General features: G+C 37.6%; 1 protein-coding gene and 1 long non-coding RNA gene across 2 annotated transcripts in view; one reads left to right on the top strand and one right to left on the bottom strand.

Annotated features, from left to right (window-relative positions):
* Nucleotides 1–3143: 3143 nt before the first annotated feature.
* PTGS2 (prostaglandin-endoperoxide synthase 2) lies at nucleotides 3144–10919 on the bottom strand. The gene is made up of 10 exons (XM_007523823.3): nucleotides 10749–10919; nucleotides 9796–9912; nucleotides 9550–9693; nucleotides 8637–8780; nucleotides 8037–8218; nucleotides 7141–7224; nucleotides 6631–6877; nucleotides 6018–6304; nucleotides 5303–5450; nucleotides 3144–5171 (listed from the first exon to the last, which is right to left on the bottom strand). Exons 1-10 carry the CDS (start codon nucleotides 10810–10812, stop codon nucleotides 4762–4764), a joined length of 1827 nt encoding a protein of 608 aa, XP_007523885.2. The 5' UTR covers nucleotides 10813–10919; the 3' UTR covers nucleotides 3144–4761.
* Nucleotides 10920–11060: 141 nt separating this feature from the next.
* LOC132540399 (uncharacterized) overlaps nucleotides 11061–15764 on the top strand; it is an 18298-nt gene continuing 13594 nt past the window's right edge. The window contains exon 1 of the long non-coding RNA XR_009551582.1: nucleotides 11061–11849. This is a non-coding gene — a long non-coding RNA (uncharacterized LOC132540399). The remainder of the gene's footprint in view (nucleotides 11850–15764) is intronic.

Below are 15764 nucleotides of genomic sequence, written 5' to 3' on the forward strand. Positions count from 1 at the left end.
TGGACCTGTATTCTCCCCACCCACCCACCCCAGAGTCTTTTACTTGGGTCGCTGGAGTTTGCACAAGCAGCGAAGCAGGCCTGCAGGTGTCTTTCTCTCCTCCTCTCTGTTTCCCCCTCCTCTCTCAATTTCTCTCTGTCCTATACAACAACAATATCAACAAGGGCAATAAAATGGAATTAAAAAAATGGCTGCCGGGAGCAGTGGATTTGTAGTGTAGGCACTCGGCCCCAGCAGTAACCCTGGAGGCAAACTACTACTACCACTACCACTGCCACTACCATTACTACTACTACTGCTGATAATAATAATATGTTTGAAAAGTTTTGTATTTTTAGGGCAGGTGTAGATAGCATATTGGTTTTGCAAAGACACTCTTATGCCTGAGGCTCCCAAAGTCACAGGTTCAATCCCCTGCTCCACCATCAGCCAGAGCTGAGGTTAAATAATAATATATACATTTTAATTATTGGATAGAGACATGAATTGAGATAGAAGGGGGAAAAGAGATGGAGTAAGACAGACATCTGCTTTAGTAAAGCTTCTCCCCTGCAAGTAGGTACTGGGGGGCTTGAGTGCAGGTAAATTGTGTGTTTTATCAGCTGCACCACCATCCAGTCCTAGCTCTGGTCATTTAAGTCTGTAGTATTAACTTGTTAAATGTAATTAATTTTTTAAAAGTTTTAGCAAAAAAAGTATAATAAAGACAACAATGAGATATCATTTCACTCCTGTGAGCATGCCATACATAGAAAAGGTAGCAACAACAAATGTTGGCGAGGTTCTAGGGACAAAGGAACCCTCCTGCACTGTTGGTGGGAATGTAAATTACTCCAAACCCTGTGGAGAGCAGCCTGGAGAACTCTCAGAAGGCTAGAAGTTGACCTTCCCTATGACCCTGCAATTCCTCTCCTAGGAATATATCCTAAGGAACCAAACACACCCATCCAAAAAGATCTGTATATACCTATGTTCATAGCAGCACAATTAATAGCCAAAACCTGGAAGCAACCCACGTGTCCAACAACACATGAGTGGCTGAGTAGGTTATGGTATATATTCACAAAGGAATACGACTCAGCTATTAAAAATGGTGAGTTTACCTTCTTCATCCCATCTTGGATGGAGCTTGAGGGGATCCTATTAAGTGAAACAAGTCAGAAAGACAAGGATAAATATTGGATGATCTTACCCATAGATAGAAGTTGAAAAATAAGAACAAATGGGAAAGCACAAAGCAGAACTTGGACTGGAGTTGCTGTATTGCATCAAAATAAAAGACTGGGGTGGTGGGGAGGGTTCATGTCCTGGAACATGATGGCAGAGGAGGACCTAGTGGGGGTTGAATTATGTGGAAAACTAAGAAATGTCATGCATGTACAGACTATTGTATTTTACTGTTGAATGTAAACCATTATTCCCCAATAAAGAAATTAAAAAAAAAGTATAGTACATGCCAAAGATGATCTCTATATGTAATAAAGGAAAGTCAGGGAATCTGGTTCAGTTTTCAAAACAAGTTTCTTGGTTACTAACATTATCATTCAAATATAACAAATATCAGGGGTAGATAGCATAATGGTTATGCAAGACTGCAGCCTGAGGCTCTGAAGTCCCAGCTTCATTGCCCTGCACTACCATTATCCAGAGCTGATCAGTGCTCTGGTACAAAATATGTCATATGTATATGTATGTACATATGTCACTGAAACCTATAACAAATTTCTGAAGCCTTGGTGTCTTTTTGGGTTCTGTCTAGACAGTGTTCACTCATCTTCATGTTCCTGATGGTTCCTGATAGGTGATATGGAAGCATTATAGTGAGACTTTCCCCAAATGTACTGGATTTTAATCTTGGGGATTATACTTATTTACTTTTTATTTTTCCCATCTTCTATCGGAATATTATGAGAAAAAGAAATTGTTTTCCATTGAAGTTCTGAGGTGCTTTTTTACAAATAATGCACGTGTAAGGGAGATATCTTACTGGTTATGCAAAAGACTTTCATATGAGCCTGAGGCTCTCAAGTCCCAGATTCATTCCCCTGTAGTATAATGTACCAGAGCTAAGCAGAGTTCTGATCTCTTTTTTGGTATCTTCCTCTCTCATTTAAATAAACTTTACTTAAAATAAACCTAAATTAATATGTTAAAAAATAATGTACATGAACGTTAGCACACGAATACAACCTTTTCCTCTTAGCACACGAATACAACCTTTTCCTCTTTGAACTTCTGTTAAAACCTTTTGTAGGTCCTTTAGTTACTGTTGTCTTATTGTTTGCCTTTGGTATATGTTTTTCTCTTCTAGATGAGGCACTGAAGTTTTTTTTTTTTTTTTTTTGTAAAGCACATGTTTTCAAAAACAACCCTGCAGTGAATAAGATATTACAAGTAGTCTAAGTAGATACTATTTCATTAGGAATTTTTTGGTGTCTTTTTAGGTCTTTTTACTTGCTGCATATACTGACTCACAGCAGACTATTGTGCACTTCTGCTTTCAGGTATATAATTTGCCCAAATTTATGGAAAATGTGTCCTGAAATTGGGACAGCTTGGAACGTTCCTACTTATGACCATAGAATGTGAGCTCAGATCTACAGGGATGCAGAGGTCACATAGGTTCCTAAGCTGAATATGGGCCCCAGATCACATCAAATCGATGGGGTTTACAGTGAACAATATTTATACACCTTTCCCATATTTGGGAGCTACTCTCTTCCCTGATCCAGCTTTCTGGTCCTTTATGCAGCCATGACATCATCTCCACAGACAATAACTTGGATCCACCTGCATATCAGATGTCAGGCTCAGGAAAAATAAAACAAAAACAAAAAACTAGTATCGTCATGGGGTCTTTGGAATATAACTAAAATAGGAAAGCTATCAGGAGAGGGGATGGGATATGGAGTTCTGGGGGTGGGAATTGTGTGGAGTTGTACCCCTCTTATCCTATGGTTTTTGTCAGTGTCTCCTTTTTATAAATAAAAATTAAAAAAATATATCACAAGTAGTGACCTCAGGATGACTTTGAGTGAGGACAGAACCATGTCTATGCTTTATTCTAGTTTAGAATTGTAAGAGAACGCAAGACAATAGATTGTTTGAATTTTAGGGAGATCGTATATCACATGACAAAGGTATATGGAAACAGTCAATTTATTTTAGAAGAGACATTTTTGATTCTAAAAAGTATAAAAATAGTCATTTATTTGATGCACCAAGACATATATATGTATATATATGTCAAGACACACATATATATATATATATATATACACACACACACACACACATATATATATATATATATATATATACATACACATTCCAAACTCCCAGGTACAGTCAGAATATTGATGCTAATAGCAAATCAGTTTCTTCAATCAAGAAAATCAACAATTTTTATACAATTCTTTCTAACATTATTTATCTTAGTCTTAAACTTCTTAAAGCTAAAATCTTAGAGTCCCCTGAATTATCTCTTTTCAATAAAATTTCATTTCCTTTTCTACATAAGAGATACACTCTTTCATTTATATAAAATGACATTATTATTAGCATGTGGTTTAAAAGCATCAAAATCCATAGTAATTTGCATAGAATACTTCAATAAGTTGTGGTTGAGTGAATCAACGAAACATTTAGCTCTTCAGAAATGTGTAAGAGCTCAATCTTCTGGCATGAGTGGGTTGATGAAACAGTATTCTCTCTTTCCACTCAAAGACATTCTTATCTTTAATCCCAGTCTGCCAGATTTGGGTTTGTAAAATTTTATTCACAAATCCCAATCCAGTCATCTCTTTTGTAGTTTATATAGTAGCTCAAAGAGGTAATTATAATGAAGACATATTGATTCTGACATAACACACACACACACACAATCAGTGACTGCAGGCTGAAGCCCATCTTGGCACAGTAATATTCTAGAAAAACATAAATAATAATCTCCAATAAATTAAGTGACATACAGTACCAGAAATGTTAGATGACAATGAGATGTGGAAAAGAAAAAAAAATCTTTGGGGGAACTATTTAGGAATTGTTTTTTAAATGATAAAGGACATTCATTAGAACTGGAATATCATCTTCTTCCTGTCATGAACCCCCATTGTCCTTTTTTCTTTTAGCCCTCTTAAGAGGAACTAAACAATAGTCCTGAGCTGAGGTTTTCCTGAAAACTTACAAAAATTCAGACATGAAAATATAGACAGAGTCTAAGGAGAGATGAACTCAGATTTTAAGCCAGAAAATGAAAGTTAACTTATAATAGAGCTTCTCTTAGTAAAATACATAAAAGAAGATAATAAAAGGAGTATGAAGTATCGGTAGTTTTCTCCAATATATCATGACCAGAGCTGAACAGTGCTCTGGTTAAAAAAAAAAAAAAAAGTGTGATGTCCAATACATCACGAAAGATAAAATGGTAATATCAACAGAGTAGAAATAAACTTGCAGCATTTTGTCATCTTGTAACAGCATTAAAACATTCAGACATCATTGATTTTGGTCTTACTATAACATCCTAAGAGGAAAATTCAAGTAAAAAGGTATCAAATCATTTCCCATAGATTCACAGAAAAGAATGAAGATATTTTCCTCTAACTTGAAGAAAATATATCTTTCAAATAGTGACATAAAGACCTTTACAAGTTTGATCTTTTTCTCCTTAGCAGATGTTAACAATCATAAGGAGGTTGATATAAATATTAAATAAGTCCAAATAGATTATATAAATAAATAAATATTGCCAATAGACTTCTACAGCTCAGTTGAACGTTCTTTGAGTAGTACTGCGGGATTGATGTCGTCAAGTTCAGAATGAGAAGAGCTTGCATTAATGGTGACAGTTTTGGTGAGCTGTGGATCTTGAACACTGAAGGTGGTAAAAGGGCAACCCTTCACATTATTGCAGATGAGGGACTGGATTGAGGCAGTATTTATGATTTTGAAGCCTACTTCTCCACCAAAAGTGCTAGGTTTCCAGTAGTCAGGAGAACAAATAGGATTACCCATAAGTCCTTTTAGGGAGAATGGCGCTCCAATTTCTACCATGGTCTCACCAAAGATGGCATCTGGTCGTGGTTTTTCTACCAGGAGAGCAGGATACAGCTCCATGGCATCAATGTCACCATAAGCTGCTTCCAACTCTGCAGCCATTTCCTTCTCTCCTGTGAAGACAATAAGGACAGAGAATCAATCAATGGAAAGCCTTTTGCTCAATTTACTTTCAGCTTCTCAGTTTTCTACATCTGGCCTTTGATTCTTTAAAAAAAAAAGGGGGGGGGGCACTGTTTCTCACCTGTGAGTTCTTCAAATGATTTGTAGGGTTTCAGCAGAAAGCGTTTGCGGTACTCATTAAAAGACTGGTACTTCATCTGCCTGCTTTGGTCAATTGAGGCCTGTGCTACCTTTTGTATTGCAGGTGAAAGGTTCCTACCACCAGAAACCTGTGGGAAGATAAATTTAATTGTTAAACAAGATCTTTAGCTATATTAATGACTATACTTTAAAAGCATTTCTTGAGTCCAAAATAGGTAAGACTAATGCTCCCAACTGAGACCTATGCCATTAAAAAAAAAAAAAAAAGTGACCCATCTATAAGACTTCTATAATCTACAAGATGACAAGAAGTTTTTGAAAACATCTTATTTTTAAAGTCTGAGTTCTTGGGTGGGAATAGATAACATAATAATTATGCAAAGAGACACTGTTGCCCGAGGCTCCAAAGTTTCACATTTAATCCCCCAACACCACTATAAGCTAGAGCTGATTGGTGTCCTGGTTAAATAAATAAATAAATAAATAAATTCTAACTACATATTGTTACTTGATAGCTATATAAAAAAGTTTAACAGACTTTTAAGTTAGGTGTCTTATTTCCAGAAAAGAATTATACTAGCAAAATCATTCAATACTCCTTTTTTGTAAGTTTAAAAAAAGATAATTTTTTTATGGCAGTAATTGTGGTTAATGTTTAGTCCTTCGATTAGTTTGTTTCCAATAAAAATGCTTACCCTGCCAGCTCTTTGCCTGCTGAAAGATTCAACAAACTGGGTAAGTCCATGTTCCAGTAAGATGGAATTGTTGTAGAGGAACTGTTGGTAGTTGTATTCCTGGTTATCAATTTGAAGGGTGTCAGGCATAAGGGGATGCCAGTGATAAAGGGTGTTGAACTCAGAAGCAATGCGGTTTTGGTACTGGAATTGCTGGTTGAAAAGCAGCTCTGGATCAAACTTGAGCTTGAAGTTATAGCCACTCAAATGCTGTACATAGTCTTCAATCACAATCTTAATGGTTTCTCCTATTTGCCCAAAGTAGAGGATTAAGATATTCATTATTTTTGCTCCTAAATATTTGAGCAGCTGAAATGCTGCTGTCACTTTGATGTTCCTTAATTTCTACTTTTTCCTTTTTACTATGCAAACCAAAGGTCTGCCATATTACCAATCATACTCAAGGACTGAATTAATGGTGATCGTATGATTTTTATGATTTTGCATCAACTACATCCTACAATGTAGGATTGCAATTCAGCTTTCTTTCAGAATGCCACAAGACACAGAAAAGGCAATAAATTTGTTTTCTCTGGGAAGTAGACTTTTACTGAGACAATTTTATCTTGCTTACCTATTAGGATTAGCCTGCTGGTCTGGAACAAACGCTCATCATCCCATTCTGGATGCTCCTGTTTAAGCACATCACACACTCTGTTATGTTCCCGTAGCCAAATGATGGCATACATCATCAGGCCTGGCACCATGCCGAAGACCTCATGCCCCACAGCAAAGTGTAGGTGTTCTGGGATATGTGGTGGGTAGATCATGGAGACCTGAGTGTCTTTGACTGTGGGAGGGTACACTTCTCCATCAATTATCTAGAAGATAATAGAATAGTACCAACATTAATAAAGCACAAAGGTGAAAATTGTCATACATACATACATACATATATATCAATAGTGAATCATATATATATATATATGGAGAGACAGAGAGAATGAAAGAGACCACAGTACTGAAGCCTCCATCAGTGAAACTGGGGCGGGGGTGGGGGCACAGGCTGTATGGCAAAGCAGCACACTATCCAAGTGAACTATTTCACCAGCCTGCTAATTCTTAATAGGAAAATGAAACAAACCTGGGATTTCATTTTTCCATCCTTAAAAAGGCGCAATTTGTGCTGTCTATCCAGCGTTTCACCATAAACATGATTTAAGTCCACCTAGGAGATATAATTATTAAGCACTGCTTTTCAATAAAATGCATTTTATCAATTTAATAGTAAGTTAAATTTACTCATTTACTGAAGGTACAGAACTGTATATGTTTAAAATATGTACATATAAGTATGTAAGTTTATAAGACTTATAAGCGTATATACTTCTTTGTAATAATGTGGTATTTATTTTTAAAAGCACTAGAGTGTAGGGGGAGATAGCATAATGGCTATGCAAAGAGAATGTCATGACTGAGGCTCCAAAGTCCCAGGTTCAATCCCCTGCAACACCATAAACCAGAGCTGAGCAGTGCTCTGGTAAAAAAATTAAAAATAAAACTTAAACTGTATTGCTAGAAGATTCTTATCAATAAAATGAAATCCAAGAGATAATGATGCTGGGGTGGAGTTAGATAACATAATAATTACGATAGTTTCATGGATGAGACCCTGAAATCCCAGGTTCAATCACCCATACCACTATCATCAACCAGAGTTGTTAAGTGCTCTGGTAAAAGCAGAAAAAAAGGAATAATAATAATAATGCTGCAATAATCTTTAATGTTTAGAGCAGCATAATCAGGGTATAAATATGTCTTTGAAGACAAAATTTTGCAGTGCTAAAATTTTGGACTAAAAATGAAAAATACTAATGTTTGTATGTATCAATGTATTTATATGTATATGTGTGCTTATTTTTACTAAGCAGTAAATTAAGGGAAGGTTTACGAGCATTAGTTTTTCTATTAGAGAGAGCTATGTAGCCTTTAATGGGAGCACTTCAGTATGATTTGCTATAGTTTATTTAATTGTCTTACCCCGTGGCCCAATCCTTTGGTGAAAGCTGGTCCTTTCTTATGATCTGTCTTGAAGAACTGATGGGTAAAGTGCTGGGCAAAGAAGGCAAACATCATATTTGTGCCCTGGGGATCAGGAATGAACTTTTTTCTTAGGAGAAACTTTTCCACAACTTCTTTTGAATCAGGAAGCTCTTTCTTCCCTGAAGGAAAGGAAAGAAGAGAGAGAGGGAGGGAGGACAAAGATGAGAATCACCTACATACTTTAGAGAGCAGATGGCTAGGACATATTTCCCAGGGTAGTCTCCCCAAATGATGCTTCTAAGGCACAGAGACAATGTCTTATTGAATAATACTGTTGATTTTGTTTAACTAGTGTTTGTTCAATTTTAGTGAATGAATTCAAAAAGAGACATTAAATTCAAATTTCCACTGAGTTTCATGGAATAGTTGACATAAATTGACTCTTTAAAAACATCTCCACTTTCATTAACTATTTGATTTTATAATAAGTCCTATAATAACCTACGAGATTTATAATAACATGTAATAAGCAAATGATAGTTTAGCATCAGAATTTTAAAGTGGCGGTCCAACCCCTGACTGCTTCCTCTTACTCACCTTTCACACCCATGGGTGTTGGGCAGTCATCAGCTACAGGAGGGAGAGCTCTGGTATAGTAAGAGAGGTTAGAAAAGGCTTCCCAGCTTTTGTAGCCATAGTGCACATTGTAAGTTGGTGGACTCTCAATCAAATGTGATCTGGCTGAAATTTTTAAGGCAAAAAAAAAAAAAATTATTCATCTTTAAAGGCAAGGCAAGTCAATATTCATTTTGTTATACAATATGCAAAATGGCACCAGAGATTAAAATTTAACTGTAACAACAGAGTCTCCTTTAAAACATATAAACTCAAAACTCTAACTCCCACTTATACTTAAGAGGAAAGACTTATTGACTGAATTGCATCTTAACGTCTTATTATATTGGTAAGCTATTTTCAAATAACCATCCATGTGTCCATGGGTATGTAATAAGCCAGAGAAGAACACTGCTTCACTAACTGATAGTGAAGGCTAAATGTGTGCGGTGTTCGATGTAGAATCCTGACTTTGATACAGAACTATCTAAGACAGATATGTGAAGTGTGTGTGTGTGTGTGTGTTTTTTTTTTCCTATTAAGATGGAAAGATAACTGAGCTAGGGAGCCAGCATAATGGTTAGGCAAAAAGACTTTCATTGCCTGAGGCTCCAAGGTCCCAGATTCAATCCCCACCACCACCATAAACCAGAGTTGAGCAGTGCTCTCCCATTTCTTTCCCTTTCTGTGTCTTTCCTTCTGAATCTCATTAAATAAATAAATACATATTTTAAAAGACAGAAAAATAACTAAACTGGGACATTTAAACTCATTCTGGCAAGGTTGGAAATATGATTTTGTATTAGGTTTAGTAATCTGAAGGGTGATAAAGTGCTGATTTTTTTGTTTGTTTTTGTTTTTGAAGAAGTTGAAAATCTTAGAAACTTATACTTACATGTCAACACATATCTCATAATTATATTTCGCAGGAAAGGAATGTTATTGACAATGTTCCAGACTCCTTTGAAGTGGGTAAGTATGTAGTGCACAGTGTTTGGGGTGGGTTTCAGGAATAATTTTATTCTCGTCAGAAATTCAGCTATAGTGAGGGAGGAAGGAGAGAAATTAATGGAGCCCGATAGACACAAATCTGTAAAATGATATCCTCATTCCAAATCAGGGCACCCAAAGATAAACTTACGAGTTGAACAGTTTTCACCATAGAATCCTGTCCTGGTACAGTCACACATATACTGGTCAAATCCAGTGCTCATACACACACCTCGGTTTTGGCATGGGTTGGAACAGCAAGGATTGGCTACAAAAAAGTAAGGACAGTAAGTGAATCATCCTTCTAAATCTTATCATGACATAAACATTTATTTTACTTAGCATAGGTCAGCTCTGCAGTAATAAATTTAAGAAAATATACAGGTAGTCAAAGGAAAACATTTTTGTTTAACCTGCCTTAGTGGTTCTAAAGTAGAAATAGCAATTCCTTCATCTAAATAATGGTAACAGAACATCCAACCAGGGAATTCACATCACTAAGTTTTTTCATAGCAACTTAGGATGTCCAAATTAGTACTTTTAAGCAGCTCAAATAAATATCACATTCAAAATTAAAATATATAATTATAAACACATTAAATATAAATGCATTATACGAGAGTATATTAACCAAAGCTCAAGAACAAATCAAAGTTAAAAAAAAAATCTGGGCTTTCCTTTAGCATAGTCACTATACAGGGTATTTAAAACGATTAATCCTGAGCATTGCAGATAGTTCGGTGGTAGAGCCCAGGACTTCCATTTCCGAGGCCTCAGGTTCTCTCCCCAGCGCTGTACATACCAGAACTAAAGCAGTTCTGGTCTCTCTAACACAAAACAATTATTGTCATTCAATGAGTACCACACACAAGCACTTAACAAGTACTAACAAGTACTTAGTTTAGATTCTGAAATGGTATTAGATCAACCTGAACATTAGTATCACAATTCCTATTTAACAGCAGATGAGAACCCCAGACCACCTAAGGTCCATGCTGATCAGAGTTGGTGGTAAAGATGGAACATCCGCGCAGCTCTTTGGGACCCAAGTAGTCCAGGAGCTTTACAAAGTTACCAGTTGGCCTTTGCGGGGCGGGCACTCACCTGCGAGGCTGAGGCTGAGGCTGGCGGCCAGCGTTGCGCACAGCAGCTGGGCGAGGGCGCGCATCTTGAGCCAGGCGCTGAGGGCGGCGGGCGAGAGGAGGCGCGCTGCGCTGCAGGGAGCTGATTCCTGGACCTGTTGCGGAGATCTCAGGCTGCCAGCCCTTTGACAACTGGAAGTTAACGGAGAGGACCTTCCTTTTATGGGCGAAGCGAGCCACGTGACGCATGACTGTATCTTTCCGGCTCCTCTATTCCCTCCCCACACATACTACTTCTCCACCCGGTCTCCATTCATTGCGTAAGGCCGGGGGGGGGGGGGGCGGTTTGAGGGTGGCAGGAGTTTTATCCACGCAAACGAAAATCGGAAACTGCCCGCGGTTTCCATGCGGATGTAAAGCAGGTGACCCCTTCGGGTTTGCCCTTCCTTCCCAGACGCTTCCTACCCCCGGAGTCAGTGCTGGCATCACCTACCGCTGTGGGTGACCTGCGCTCCAGCGAGAGTTCCCCCCAGAGGTGCGGGTGCAGCGGTGACCGCCTGGACTTCTCCCGGAATCCCAGCACTGGGATGCTCTCACCGCCCTGGTCCTGTCAGGTCTTTATGTCCTTGCGGACTCATGCAAGTCACAGTCTGGACAGAGTCAGGCGAGCAAGATCAGGAAAGGCTGATATGTTTTAAATATACCATATTTCAAAGATGCCGTATTTGATTTTAGTGACAACCCTATATATACACATATGTCGCACATACACATAGACATACACATTTTTCAGATACATACACATATACACTTATATATATACACATTCATAAAATATTCTTATATACATATCCTATAAAATTAATATGTTTTAAATATTTATTTCATTTATTTCATGAGAAAGAGTATCACTCTGGAATATTCAATACCTGGGGCTCAAACTTGGGACTTCATAATTGTAAGTTCAGAATTCTGCCACTGTAAGACCTCCTGGACCAAATATACACAGATTTTAAAACTTTAAAAAAAATTTACTTATTTAAAAGAAAGCAAAAGAATGAGAACCAAAACATCATCCTGGCACCTGTGGTGTGGAGTAAATCTAACTCCACACATCAAGCAGGTAAAGTCCTATACTCTCTCACTCTCCCACCTTTCTAGCTACCTTTTTTTTTTTTTTTTACTTGAGTGCCACTTAGTGATCTGGATAAAATTTTCACTTCATTTTGCCTTTTGACTAATGCCATATGTATATACTAACAGGCCCATCACAGAAAATATTTGTTAGAAGAGAATATTTGTATAAGTGGTCACAGTCTTTATCTATGCATATTTGAGTTTAAAACTCAGATACTATTTAGATTTAAGAAATCATGTACTTATTTCTGTTCTTCACCACCCCCACCCCCTTTCCTGAACAGGAAAAAACAGTTTCTCTCCATTCCTTTGATTCTTTGAGTTATCCTGTAGTAGTACACCAGCGCTCTAGGACATTTTCTCTTTGATGAGCAAGAAAAGCAGGATACTCAGGACCCATGGGATTCTTAATTGTGCCCCCCCCCCCCCCGAGCACTGATCAGCTCTGGATAATGGTGGTACATGGAATTGAACTTAGGACCTTGGAGCCTCGGACCTGAGTCTGTTTGCATAATCATTATACTATCTACCCTCACTCTTCTTGTCTAAAAGGTCTGCTTTTATTCATTTCCTTTTCTGCCACGTGGTCTATCCCATTTTGATCAGCAGCTCTTTACTGGAGCTATCAATACCAAGAAGTAGATTTGTAAAGAAAAAAAAAATTCCATCTTTTCTGTCCACTTTTCCAAGATGATGAGTTGTAACAATGGCTTTAGGGGCAACAGAATATGTGACCCCAAAATATGCCATGCTGTTATATGTACTGTTTTCAACTCAAGGTAATTAAAGCATGAAAGAATAGGGATGAACTTTTACCTACCCCCACCCCAACTACTTAAAGGAATTTAAGTAGAGGGTCATTCCAGTAAAGTAATGCCCTCACTCCAATGTAGGTAAATATGATAGTCATAGACTATTTGTTAAAATTCCTCACTGTGTCACTGTGGCCCAGGTAGTTTTTTGTAAAACATGTGATCTTATCTTCTGAGTTTTTGTGCTTCCCATGAAAGCCATAGACCCTTCTTAGTCCAAAAAACAAACAAAACATGACAAAACAAAAACCAAATAGATACCCCACACACAGTGGGAAGAGAGGAAATTTTGAGACATGAGACTGTCTTTTTTAATTTAATTTAATTTTAATAGGGGTTTAATAATGATTAAGAAGATTGTGAGATAACAGGGGTACAATTCCACACAGTTCCCACCACCAGAGGTTTCTTGTCCCATCTCCTCCATTGGAAACTTCCTTATTCTTTATCCCTCTCTAGGAGTATAGACCAAAATTCTTTATGGTGCACAGAAGATGGAAGGTCTGGCTTCTGTGATTGCTGCTTCTTTGAACATGGGTGTTGGCAGGTCTGTCTATCCATACCCTCAGACTGTTTCTATCTTTTCCCTAGTTGGGTAGGGCTCTGGAGATGTGAGGTTCTGGGAAACATTGGTGAGGTCTTCTGGCCAGGGAAGTCACAATGGATCATAGTAGCTTCTGCAACTTGGTGGCTGAGGCTGTAGATGTTTCAGTTGTATGTGGTGGATTCTGTTTAGGCCTATAGGTGTACTTATCTGTTGTTTTGCGGGGAGATCTGGTCTGATTGTTGTTACTCCATGACCAAGCCTCCCAGAAGTCAAAATGAAACTATCTTATATAAGTAAATGAACAACAACAACAACAAAATATTTCGGTTAAACTGCTTGATTCTACTGTAACTTTATGGTACAGCAGTATGGAGAGAGTTCCACATACTCGTGCCATTGGCACAGAGTTCAAGGAGAAAATGATGCTTGAAGGATGGGCACAGTTGAGAAAGGAAGTCCATATATGGACTTGCGAAGAAGTCATTATCATTTACTAAATAATTTTGACAAGTGTGAGACAATAGAATAGAATAAACAATACATCTGAGGACTCCAGTCATGGGGAGACAGAACATGTCCCATACCAAATCAAGATGGCTAAACCTGTTTGATGTGGAAAATTACTGTGATTACTGTGCTGTGATATACCACACCATAAAAAATAAGGTTTTGATTATGTAAAAATTATAGCTCTTGCTTTGTTTTATGTTCACTTTAGTTAGTGACTTGGATTTAGTATTCCCACATACGTTTTAGTGAAATATTCATAAGTATTATTTAAATCTTCTCTATTAGACTTTCTAATTTGTTGGTAAATTCTTGAATGTGGAGAAAATAAGAATATTAAGAACTTTCTAGTACCTTCTGTTGAGTTTTACTGCCCCCTTCTGCTTCTGTATTTGTTACCAACATTTTTTTTCTCTTGGATGCTGTTCTTATTAAGCAGAAATCTGTGACTATGTTATATTTATAAAAGTCCACGTATGTGGTATCCATTTTATATTTAGCTTTCCTGACTGTACTGAAAAGGGGTGAAATTTTATTAATTGAAATGGCAAGCATAAGTTAAGACAAAATGAACAATAAGGACTCAGTACTCCATTCCCCAAATTCCAAATGAACTAATGTTTCAAAAATAGACATTTCTTACTGCTCTGATATGGTAAGCTGTCTCAAGCATGGACCCTTTTTCTGTTTTCCTCCCTTCTACCTGGGCTGTGTTGGAGACTCACTTAGAGACAGGGGAAGTTGCCCTTTGCCTTTTCCTTAATATCATGCTGGTTTAAAAACAAAACAAAACAAAACAAACAAAAAATATCTAACTTTGTCTTCTTGCATAAGGGACTGTGAGATGGCTCATCCAGTAGAGTGTGCACTTTACCATGTGCCACAGGTTTGAGACTCAGCACCACACAGAACACAATGGATAGCAGTGGGGGAAGCTCCAGAGATGAAGGAACTGTGCTGTAATGTCTCTCACAGCCCCTCTCTTTATGTGAAATTCAAAATGAAAGAAAATATAAGTTTCGGAGTGGTAGAATCTGGCACAACTTAAAAAAAATACTTCAAACAAGACTGTGCTGGGCTGGATAGATAGCATAATAGTTACGCAAAGAGACTCTCAGGTCTGAGGCTCTGAAGTCCCATGTTCAATCTCTCTCTCTCTCTCTCTCTTTTAGATATTTATTTAGTCATTCCCTTTTGTTGCCTTTGTTGTTTTATTGTTGTAGTTCTTATTGTTGTTCTTACTGATGTTGTTGTTGGATAGGACAGAGAGAAATGGAGAGAGGAGGGGAAGACAGAGAGGAGGAGATAAAGCAGATAAAGCAGACCTGCTTCACTGCCTGTGAAGTGACTCCCATGCAGGTGGGGAGTCTGGGGCTTGAACCAGGATCCTTATGCCTGTCCTTGCGCTTTGCGCCATGTGCACGACTCCCCCATGTTCAATCTCTTAGCACCACCATAAGCCAGAGCTGAGCAGTGCCCTGGTTAGAAAAAACAAAACAAAACAATTTCTCAGTTTTATTAAAAAAATTGCTCTCCCCCCAAAAGCAAGTAAACTTCCTACTACATCTTTTAGTTCTATTCCTTCTTCCTCTTTCATTTTTCATGGTTGTGTACCTGTGAGGGAGCTTGCAACTTCATAAAATGATAAGGAAATTTAATACAGTGTCAGTTTCATAAACTGGGGTTCACAAATAAAATGCCAGTTTATTTTTTTAATTTTTATTTATTAATAGTTTGTTACAAGATTTTAAGATGACAATGTATACTTCCACACCACACTGACCATCAAAGTTCCCTATTTCCACCCTTTCATCTCCCAAAGATCACCACCATAGTTCTCATAAGTCTGACAGTTTACTTGCATCTGTTTAGTTTGGATTTATTTTTTTTTTTTGGCAAAGCCATGGAAATCAGATCTCTAGATTCTGCATATGAGTGAAACCATATGGTAGGTGTCTTTCGTCTCTTTACTTAGTTTGCTAAGCATAGTCACCTCCAGTTCCATCTGTTTTGTCCCAATGTCATCTTTTTTGAT

The sequence above is a fragment of the Erinaceus europaeus genome, chromosome 9, assembly GCF_950295315.1.
Source record: "Erinaceus europaeus chromosome 9, mEriEur2.1, whole genome shotgun sequence".
Classification (NCBI taxonomy): domain Eukaryota; kingdom Metazoa; phylum Chordata; class Mammalia; order Eulipotyphla; family Erinaceidae; genus Erinaceus; species Erinaceus europaeus.

Coding starts and splice junctions, on each gene's coding strand:
- PTGS2 (XM_007523823.3), bottom strand. CDS start 10,812: ATGCGCGCCCTCGCCCAGCTGCTGTGCGCAACGCTGGCCGCCAGCCTC. Junction 8,219..8,636: donor AACACCCATGGGTGTGAAAG/GTGAGTAAGAGG, acceptor CCTTTCCTTCAG/GGAAGAAAGAGCTTCCTGAT. Junction 7,225..8,036: donor CCAAAGGATTGGGCCACGGG/GTAAGACAATTA, acceptor TATATCTCCTAG/GTGGACTTAAATCATGTTTA.